Genomic DNA, 11,576 nt, shown 5'->3' with positions numbered 1-11,576 from the left:
TCATGAAACTTGGTCAGAAGATTCATCCCAATAATATCTTTGACGAGTTCCAAAATGATACCGGTTGTTTTCCGATCATCATGAAACTTGGTCAGAAGATTTGTCCCAATGATATCTTGGATGAGTTCGAAAATGGTAATCTTTGCTTGAAAAACATGGCTGCAAAGGGGCGGGGCATTTTTCCTTATATGGCTAAATATGGCTATAGTAAAATCTTGTTAACACTCTAGAGGCCACATTTATTGTCCAATCTTCATGAAACTTGGTAAGAAGATTCATCTCAATTATATCTTGGACGAGTTTAGAAATGATGCCCTTTGGTTTAAACATGGCCGCCAGGTGGCGGGGCATTTTTCCTTATATGGCTATAGTAAAACCTTTTTAACACTCTAGAGGCCACCTTTATTTCCAATCTTCATGAAATATGGTCAGAAGATTTGTCTTATTGATATCATGAATGAGTTCGAAAATGGTTACGTTTGCTTGAAAAACATGGCTTCCAAGGGGCGGGGCATTTTTCCTTATATGGCTATATATGGCTGTAGTTAAATCTTGTTTACACTCTAGAGGCCACATTTATAGTCCGATCTTCAAGAAAATCGGTCAGAAGATTCATCCCAATAATATCTTGGACTATTACAAAAATGATGCCGGTTGGTTGAAAAACATTGCCACCGTGGGGGGGGGCATTTTTCCTTATATGGCTATAGTAAAACTTTGTTAACACTCTAGAGGTCACGTTTATTTTCCGATCATCATGAAACTTTGTCAGAAGATTTGTCCCAATGATATCCTTGATGAGTTTGAAAATGGTAACCTTTGCTTGAAAAACATGGCTGTAAAGGGGCGGGGCATTTTTCCTTTATATGGCTTTAGTTAAATCTTGTTAACACTCTAGAGGCCACATTTATTATATGCATTTATTATATTATATATTATTATTTATCATTCAAAACAAAGGTGGTTAGCGTGTTGCTATGATATTTATTAGTGAAAACATCATTTTGAATGATAAATTATCATATTATAACGAACAATTAACTTTTCTGGAAAAAAAATTCAATATCAAATATATAAATATATAACAAGGTATCCAACTCGAAATTACCCGAAAACGGGGTGCATCGCTTTGAACAGCCATTAATTCGTCAATTTTGCAGCGATTTTCACGATCTTGGTCTTATTCAACGCAGAAATGAATTTCCTTTCTGGAAATGTATATGTCTTGCAATATTTTTACAAATACTGGGTCAACTTTTAAGAAATAACGTTTTTAAACTCTGACTTTGTACAATAATGTACGCGGCTGTTTTTGTTAACTTTTTGTTATTGTTATTGGTCGTGTTAATTAAGATATGGTAATTGTATAAGTGTGTGTGTATAGGTGGGTGTGTGCGTGTGTGCGTGCGTGCGTTAGAGTGTGTGCATATGGGAAAATGTAATCAACAATACATTTATATTCTTAAATACTTTCTGTTATTAAATATTTGTTCCTTGAGACATTGAGACCATTTCAATATTGGAAGAGAAATTAATAATAAAAGAGAATTCATATAATATACTTGCTTTTTATAACACTTCTATTACACTGTTACAGTACTCTTATGTCCGTAAAAGTCTACATGTTTGCATTATAATGTAAAAATGCATTATACATACCATAGTTGTTTGAATGCCTCATTGAAAATAAGATTGCAATTGTTAAACTGTTTGCATGACTTTGTATCAATGTGTTGTCTTTATGAGTTACCTTCGGAAAATAAAGAGATTATTATTATTATAATTATCATTCAAAATGATGTTTTCACTAATTAATATCATAGCCTCACGCTAACCACCTTTGATTCAAAATGATGTTTTCACTAATTATTATCATAGCCACACGCTAAACACCCGTGATCACTCGTGAAATAACAAACGATCTCACACTGACATGTACAAATATCCTCTATATACCAAGTCATATAATAATATCAAGATTATTTAAATTTTACCAATGCGACGTCACTTGCTTATTTACTGCGAATTGGCGGAAGTTGACGTCGTCGTGTGAACATACCAACGTCAGAATGTCTATTGTTGACATACTATCCAAACGCTTTCAAAGCTCTCTTAGAAAAATGCGAAATTTTCAGAAATTCGACGAAGGAAATTGCCAGAATTCGGCAGACTCCATGTATGTAATACGGGATATCTATTCATGCATAACAATATCATAATTTTCTTTGTACATTCAATACAAACATTATTTTCTTTTAACGATGTTGGGTGGGGTGAGAAAATAAGAACAAGTATTTTAACATACACAATTTTCAATTTATTATATTATATTTTATAAACAATTTCTTTTATCTTCGCAGATGTGTTAGTAAAAAAACTGTCATCTTATTTTGTATTGTTAATAGTTTTAAAATTCGGTTCCTTCGTCGTAAATAAATAAATTCTAAAGTTAAAAAGATACTTTTGCTGTAGCATCTTGTAAAATGAACATGAGATTGACAAAATAAGAATGTTCATTTAATACCGTTTTTCCTTCCGTATGCTGTAACCTTCTATCTTTTCCATATTTACCGTACTAATACCTTTAGGAAGTTAATTATTCTCTACTCTCAAATACGTTGAAATCGTCATGATCATCATCATCCTTATTAAACTAAGCAAGTTTGTTTCCGTATAAATATTTACACAAAGACAAGAGTGCATTGCTGTTTGTAATTGACAGGTTTTTTTTCACACATAAATGCAAACAAATAATCGTTTTGTCGCTCTTATGTCCTTAGTGTACAATTGTGATCAACCTCCGTAGCCAAGCCCTTGTCTGGCTTAACGGGTCTGTTTGGTCCGTTAAACAGACCCTCTCCCTAACCGAATTATAACAAAAATCCCAATAAAAAAACATTATTTTGATGATTATTGTATCACAATTTTATTTCAATTGCATCTAACAAATATCTTAATTATCATTAATATGATTTTTGTTCTCCTCATTTGAGTAATTTTAAAGTTGTGTTAAATGAGTTTTTCTCAAAGCAGTGGACATTTGGCGCGAAAAAAAATCCCAAGTCCGAAATTACATTTTCCCCAAAATGACCAGGAGGGCGTCCGTAAACATTGCGCTATCCATCACCAGCTATTGAACCGGATCGTTTAAGGGCCACGTCCGAAATAAACTAGAACTGAAATCAATAAAGCGTGCTTTTTGTAAGTAGAACAAATAGTATTATGTTTACAAAAATATTTAGGACTGGAGAATGGAATAATCGCAAGTTCTTTCTGCTTCACCAAATCTTATAGCAGTAAAATACACACGTCGAATTGCGAAATAATAAATTAACGAGCCATATACAAATACAAACGAGAAACCCGTTCATTTTCCGCGCTAATCCATAACCATACTCGTTTTGCTAAATCACGCCGGTCATCTGTATAATTGAATACTAGTATACGGATGGCACATAGATTAGTTCTTCGGTTTATGCATTGATGTTCTATTTATTTAGTTTTCAAGGAACGGAAAATGGTTTGGCTTATCAATAGTTCAGGACTTTGTAATATGATGGAAGAAGTTCGTGGATAAATGGTGGATTTGATATTTTTTAAACACGAACTAATTCAATCGAAAATCCGTATGAATTCGATGATCATATATATTTCAACAAATTGAAAATACTTGGTACAATAACATGTTAACTATTCGACTTAAAAGATCAATATGTCTCATAATGATAAAACATGTTTAATTTGTAGTTCACTTATATATTATTTGAAATTTAAGTGTTTTAAGATTCTGATGCCACGGTTTCATTGACTCTTCTTCATCCGATCATCTCAATGACAATTACACTTCTGTTCCCGATTACCTGACACATTTTAACAGATATTGCACAATCTTTTTTGGTGAACCAACAATGCAAATTTCGTTATGGAATATTTCCTTTACTTTATTACAAATGTTTTACTCCTGATGAAGCTCTTTGACCAAAACGTTGAGTACATTGATTTTGAAAAAGAATTGAAGTAAATACTGATAGTACTTACCTGAAATAAAGCTGTATCTGTTCCCGGATCCCTCAGGCCAGGAACGTAGACACACAAAACACATACGATGATCAACGATACAAAAGTAGACGTCCGTCTAGTAATAAGGCTACAGTATGACTGACGATTATTTGCATTGGTTTCCGGTCAATCGATTAGCCTCTGCCGTACTGTTCCGGTTACACACCAGTAAATTTACCACACTCTCCCCCATTTTATCCAACGGGAAAGAGACATAGTCCTTTTTCAGTCTTGGTAACTTGTTACTTCATCAAAAATTTGGCCTACACTAAAGTTCCGGGCCCTGTTGATACTTTATATTGTAATCAATTCCAGTAATTGTCCACTAGAACAGACTAGATGAGTAAATTTTGCCCAGCATATAGTTTTTCTTTAAACTTATATTTAACAACGGAGTTTTTCCAAACTTTCACTTCCATTCATTGTCTATACACTTCAGTTGTGTTTCCTTTCTGTTAAAATTAATGTCCTAAACATTAAAATATTAAACTCCATATTCAAAATTCGATAATTGGCCAAACAAATGTCATTAAATTATGCTATTTCTAGCCCAAACAGTTGAGTGGAATTCCTCAAGTTCAGCTGGCACACGTCCCTGACCTCGCTATCCCGATAAGACGCAATAATGTTGGCGACGTCCCCTAAAAAGGATGGAGTGCACATCCGAGCCCCAGCTGGTCGAAAGTATGGCGAGTCAGTTTCTATCAACAGCCTGTTCGCCGGGATCCTCCGGACTGCCTGTTTCTGCGCCTCCGTGAAAAGCCGGGCTTGTCCTGAGTAACTGAAGAAACAATTAGGGAATGCCTTACACCAGCTGACCACTACCTCTTGCGCGCCGGTGAAACAATGCAGCACCACTTTCTGCGTCCGAGCAACATTGGGCTTAAACAATTCAAGACATTCCAGATAGAGCACTCCGGACTGTCGATCCTCCCCATCCCGGATATGAAGGATGATTGGTTGACAAGGGGATGACAATTCTAGTATCCTTGTCAGGACTTCCTCCTGTAGCCCCCAAGTATCTGATGGCTCGGTTCGATCCAACCCAACTTCTCCTAGTGCCACAACTCGTTCATTCCTCAGGAGATGCTTTAAATGACGGTAGAGTTCAGGGTTGAATCTTGCCGTTTTCCGGGGATGTAATCCCACCGCGACACCAAACCCAGCCTGAGCCGGGAAAGATGTCGGGTAGGTCTCGGGGTCACAATAGATCAGGACACCTCCTACCACATCCACTTCAACTTGGGGTCTGATCCCTACATCTGCATCCAGAATGGTCCGGATATCTGAGTAATACGGCATACCCAATTTCACTAGAGACCGGTCCAGGTGAAAATGGGAATCGAAGGCCGAAATCCTGGTCGTTACTGGTCGCCCTGACGCCTGGGATGTGTTCCCCCTAGCCAACGAGAGGTTTGCCTTTCCGGATACTGCCAGATACTCCCTAACAGACATGTTCCGTACATTAGAAACAGCCTGAGCCGTTCCACTTCCTTCAGGTTCCGTCACCGCCACAACCGGGGGTGTCTGGGTACTTGGATGCTCCACGTCAGGGATTTGAACATGTTACCCAGCCACAGCCGGGACGGTACTAGAGGTACGCTGATTGTCCAGGTTGAAGAAGTAAGCTTGTCGATTCCTTGGAATGTGTTTCAGTAGACCGACAAGGACACGCCAATGGGCAAGAAGAGCCTGCGAGTTCAGACGTTGAATGTCGAAGTCCACTTCCGGCCATCCTGATTGACGGCCGAACTCGGACAACCACTGTCTATCTACTTCAGATAGAGACACCTCCGCGTTGATTCCTAAGTCATGCTTCTGGGCAAAGTCCAGCAGGGTACCAAGCCGATCGTCTCCGACGATCTGCAGAGCGAGCCATCTAAGCCCTCGCAACCGAGCTACCTGCCAAGCCGGATCTGCCAAATTACCTAGCTGAAATCGCTCTGGAAGATGCCTCTGGTAGACATGTCGGCTTAAATGGCGAGAATCTGACGTACATCCCATTAACGGACAACGGGACGATCGTTTCTTTTTCATGGGCTCTTCCATGCGATTACCCAGTCTGGTCCAAACTGAGGGTTTCAGGACTTTCCTCACCGGCACACACTCTGGCAAAACTGGTGTCGATTCGGCTGGTTCCTCCCTCATCTGATAACTCCTTTTCCGTGGCTCCCTCGCAACATAGGAACTATTGGTAAACACCTGTGTTGGGATTACAAATGGTGCCAAGTTCCCAGCCTCGACAGGGACCCTAGTTACCCCAGTATTAGAGACTCCAACCAAGGTCGGGGTCCCCTCCACCGGAGCACGTCCTTCTGTATCAGAGTCGCTTGAAACAGAAATTACTTCTGTCTTGATCAGTGGGGTGTCTTCACACTGCCCCACTTCATCAACGACTGAGAACTGTCCCACTTCGTCCAACGCAGTGAAGACAGAAGAAGTTGACAGGTCATCTTCTTCCTGCGCTATAACCGAAAGGACTTCGGTTTCCATGGGCAGCACTTCGTCGTCCCCAGAAGCCTTCTCTATCTTGATCTCTCCCAGCGAAACAGTTGCCGGGACTTTTGATGCCGTAGCGGGTAAGGCTGGAAACCCGGACTGTAGACCCGAGAAGGTACTCAGCCGTCCAGCTGTCTGCAACACCTTACCACCTCTTGGACGCGCATTCAGTGACAATCCTAGACCCTTTTTCTTGGCCACAGGTTTGCCGAATGCCTTCGAAACAAATTCCTTCGAGCAAATGACATCCGCTCTGTAGCGTAGATCAGCAACAAAACGGTACTTCTGCTGCTTCACTGCAATGTCATATTGCCCTTTCAGTAGCTCATGACGCTTTTCCTGCTCCAACCTTGAGGAGTGGACTTGGCCCAGGGCATACACCAGCTCTCTTGCCGTGCCATACTGGAGTCGGCCTTCTGCATTAGCCTGTTCTATCTCCTGTACCACCCGGGCAGTCTTCTCCATATACTCCCTCCACCCTCTTTTAGGACTATCAGTTGCCTAGCCGGAGTCAGACATGCTAAAACAATTAACCAATATTTCAAGTATTTCAGCCCAAAGTGTGAGTTACAGTTTTACACAATTTGGACATTTCATCCTCACACCTTCCTCCTCACTTTCATTGACACATCTTCCATGAAACCAAACACCTCACCAATCGCACTTGGTCATAAAACTGTCATCTGGCTGTCTACACACATACATTATAAGGTTTCATCACTGTCACCAAAGTGTCCAGTCAGTCGGTCAATTTCTTTACTTGCCCATTTTGGGGATTAATTTTGACCACATTCTTATGCATTATGATGTACATATAAGGAGATATTAGCCGTGTCACCCTTCCCGGTCCGTCCCATTTAACCGATAGTTTGTATTATTTTGTTTAGGCGCGATATCCAGCATATAGACCCGATCACCCACAGATAGTTTGTGCTATTTCGCTTTCTAGTGTTAAGTATCAAGCATATAGACCGGATCACCCACCTTGTTTATAACCTTCGTAAATATTATACCCGGATCCCATACTTCCCGTGTCTTCTCATGTCTTTCTTTCCATGATTTTGACAAGGGGACCCCATCATCTACGTCCTCCAACTCATAACCAAGTTTATACTCTATACGATCATCCACGATGTTTTTCCTGCACAAAGCATCAGGATTGCCGTTCATTGCTCCTGCCTTATGATTAAACATCTTGGTACTGAACTTCATGCCACTTTGCTCCAGCTTTTTCTCTTTAAGAAAGAGGTCTGCTCTGGGAGTGTTCAGTGTGATGATGAGTTTGCCTAACTGCACTTGTCCCTCTTCCAGAGCCTTCTGTAACTCAGTCGACGGCCTGACTGATTCACTGAACCTCGCTTGGTCTTCACTTGGTCTGTTGACTTTGTCCAACTGCTCTTGTCCCCCTTCAGGAGCCTTCTGTACCTCAGTGGACTGAATGGCTGACTCAAAGACCCTCGCTTGGTCTTCAATAGCAGCCTTTATCTGAGCCTTGTACCCACTGACTACCTCCTGATGGTGTGCTGCATGTTCTTCAGCCTTCCCATGCAAACTCGTCTGATGCTGGGTCAGGATCTCAGCTTCATCTTTCTCATGGTACGCAGCCAACTGGGCAAGACTAGCATCTGACATGTGACCAGCTTCACCTACCGGTCTCTCGTATTCCTCCTTCTGTCTATCGGCCTCAACCTGCATCTGATGGACCAACATATCCGACTCACTTCTCTCCAGAATTGTGTGGTTGTGTTGTTCATTCATCTTTCTGAAATTTTCCTCACTTTGTGCCAGTCTCGTTTGCGTTGGTTATTTTCTCGTTCCCTATTCTGGAAGTCATTGCCCTGCTTCTGCAGGTTCTCCTTCTCCACTTTCATTTTGTTCTCATACTCCTTCAGTCTCGACTCCCTCTTAGCAATCGCCTCCGACTTCTCTGCTTTCAAACGCTTGAAGATTGCACGAGCTTTCGCCAACTGATTTGCACGGGCTTTCTCCAACTGATTTGTTGAAGCTTTCTCCAACTTTTCAATGTGTTCCTTCAGTTGCGTGTTCTCCTGACCGAGTGATTGTGCCTTTGACCTTAATCTTAAGATTTCTCCATCTTTTCTCTCCATCTCCTCATGCATTTGCTGCTTCATTTCTGCAATAGCCATCTGTCTGTCTTTCTTTAACTGTTCTATCATCTCCCGTGCCTGTTGTACCTGCTGCTGTAACTTACTCTCGAGGGAACTCTGCAGTTTTTGAAACTGGACTTGCAGCTCCATCAATTCTCGCTCAACGCCTGCTTTATCGGTGAGCATAGCCGCCTGATGTTCTTTGCTCTCTTTCAGGAATTCCAGAATCTCTACTTTGTCCTCTATTTCCTGGTTGACTCTCACCACCAGGTCTGTCTTTGCATGCTGTTCCATGGCTATCTGTTTTTTCATCTCCGAGATACGTCGGGAAGCACTGTCTTGACACTGAATCATCGTCGACCTTAACTTATCTCGTTCTTGTACCCCTTCTTTGTATACGGCCATCAGGTCCCTCTTAGAGACGTTGTTCAGGTCCATCCAAATCTCATCCATCTCGGACTGTAGATCAGATGAGAGGCTGTCCTGCATGTGACTGAAGCTCATGTTGGCGCGGAATGAGCCCTTGTTTGTCGCAGAGCTGATGGATGAAGTGCGGGAACCAGAGGCCCGAGACGTGACATTACCTGCCCTTGTCTGATTGTTGGGTGAATGAACAGGTATATCAATCTGCTGCTTCACAGGTACTCTGGCCGGGCTGACTTCCACAGACTGGTTAGCCGTAACATAGCCAGACGAATAAAAACTGCTGAACTTGTTACTGTCTTCAGGGACTGCTTTTGTGTTCGGCGTGCTCTCTGCGAGTTGGAGGTTACCCTCTTTGATCTCGTCTTCTGACCATAACTGTGATTGATTTCTACCAGCATTATTTTCTGGAACCATTTCGCCCAGAGCTGCCGGTTGAACATTTGTACCTGCCGGTGCAAATCCCTGGTTTGTTACACCAGCTTGTACTCCAATTCCTTGGTGCCCCTGCATACTGGTGAAGGGCATGAACTGTTCTTGGGCCGGATACCAATGTGGAGGGTACCGCATGTATGGAGATGCAATTTGTGGCGGTCCTTGCAGCCATGGTGGGAACTGCATTGGTTGCCCAGGGTGTGGCTGTTGGATTTGTGGGTACGGACCAGTTGGTTGCACAGATGGGTACTGGTAAGGAAATGGTTGTTGTGATTGTGAAATTGGTCGTGTCTGTACTGGAGTTGGTTGCCCTGACGGGTACTGATGAGGAAATGGTGTTTGTACATTTTGCTGCAACAGTTTCATTTCCTCAAAATAAGCTGAACCTAAACCAATAGTTCTCTCCGCCATTGTCTGTCACGTAATGTCAATTTACTGTCCAAGTCTAGTCTAAGCATTTCACATAAAGTACACCACACACACACATTTGCAATTTAAATGCAATGATATGCAAAACTAATACAAACAAGTATTTATCTAACTATTCCTGGCTCACAAAAACTTTAATTTCAATATTTATCACACTCACACACCACCATACAATCAATAAATACTCTTTCTCCACCCAATCAAAAATGGGAGCAAATGAGCACAAGTGTAGTAAAACAAATTAATGGCCATCACAACTCAAATAACATATACTAGAAAATGTAACACCCAGTATTTGGTACCGGGTATTTGTTCTTTAGTGATTGTGATTATTAATAGGGTCAAGTATAAATATTGTTCAATAGCGTGTGGTTATCTAAATGACTCCAGTATAATAATATTAAATTGTTGAAAGGAATAGGTTTCAATCACGCACAATACTAAATAGTAAATCTATTTCTCAACCTAATAAAAATGGGCATACAAAAATGGAATCAAATAGACATAAATGTAATAAAACAAATGGCCATAAACACCAAAAATGTATGTATCCAAAATATAACACCCAGTATCTAATGCCGGGTACTATAGCCGTTGATAACTCTCAGTATTGATAGAGACCCAGTATGAATAGTATTTAATGATATGCAATTATTTTAATGACTCCAGGATAATAGGCAACTATTACAGGAAATGGATTGTGTTTATACCTATAACCTCAACTCAACCAGAAACTGCCGGTAAAGTATGATGCAGGTTATGCGCAATCCCCAGCGTTGCCGGAGAACCGATAGTCCCTCTGCTCACTGCGACTGCGCGATCCCCAGCGATGCCGGAGAACCGATAGTCCCTCTGCTCACTGCGACTGCCCGATCCCCAGTGCACGTCTCCTCTGTACCCTCAAGGTCAGATACCTCCGGGTGCAGGAACCCGTGCACTGGCTAGGCTAGAACACAACTAATGTAGAAACAAAGACATTAAATGATTATTCTCCAAAAACAATCAATGGCAAAGTTTTCAATCACCCTGATAGCACTAGCTTGAAAAGAAACTGAAATATTTTTCAGTGTATTTGGTTTACTGTACTAAATTATTTACTAATTGCTTTAAAGTAAATACGGTATTGCTACAGGTGCGCTCTTTAGGAAGTAGAAAAGCTTTACGGTAAACCAAAATATGCTTGTAATATATCCAGTCGCTCAGAAAATTTACAGTTTCAACTATGCATACGCCAGTAATAATACTAATATGTGATGAAGCAATAAAGCAAGTTGACAATATTTGTAATATTATTACAATGAAATGAAAATGACACTATTTCCTAAGTATTTATTTATTTATTTATTTTTGTTTTTTTAAAAAAAACAAAATACAGGTTGAAATATACTGCAATTGCTATTGCACTCTAATATCAACTAGCGCAACTTATAACAATTATTAGTTACACTAAATATCAATGAACAATAGATGCAATTGCTGAAATTCCAATCACCGGAAAGTAAACAATGGAACGATTTCCGTTTCCGGTTAGCTCATGGCAACAACCAATGAAAAATGGGGTATCCCGAGCTATTTATTGATGGTTGTTAAATCCGGGAAATTTAAAAACTCCCAGTGAAATAT

The 11,576-nt window shown here is 40.6% G+C and overlaps 2 protein-coding genes across 2 annotated transcripts; both read right to left on the bottom strand.

Annotated features, from left to right (window-relative positions):
- Window positions 1-4,593: 4,593 nt before the first annotated feature.
- Window positions 4,594-5,514, bottom strand: LOC127849746 (uncharacterized metal-dependent hydrolase YabD-like). Its single transcript, XM_052382495.1, has one exon. It carries the CDS (start codon window positions 5,512-5,514, stop codon window positions 4,594-4,596), a length of 921 nt encoding a protein of 306 aa, XP_052238455.1.
- A 2,798-nt stretch (window positions 5,515-8,312) lies between these two features.
- LOC127849745 (ELKS/Rab6-interacting/CAST family member 1-like) lies at window positions 8,313-9,659 on the bottom strand. Its single transcript, XM_052382494.1, has one exon. It carries the CDS (start codon window positions 9,657-9,659, stop codon window positions 8,313-8,315), a length of 1,347 nt encoding a protein of 448 aa, XP_052238454.1.
- Between the last annotated feature and the right edge of the window lie 1,917 nt (window positions 9,660-11,576).

This window comes from Dreissena polymorpha, chromosome 11 (assembly GCF_020536995.1).
Source record: "Dreissena polymorpha isolate Duluth1 chromosome 11, UMN_Dpol_1.0, whole genome shotgun sequence".
Lineage (NCBI taxonomy): Eukaryota > Metazoa > Mollusca > Bivalvia > Myida > Dreissenidae > Dreissena > Dreissena polymorpha.
This window is presented reverse-complemented; position numbering and strand designations above follow the sequence as displayed.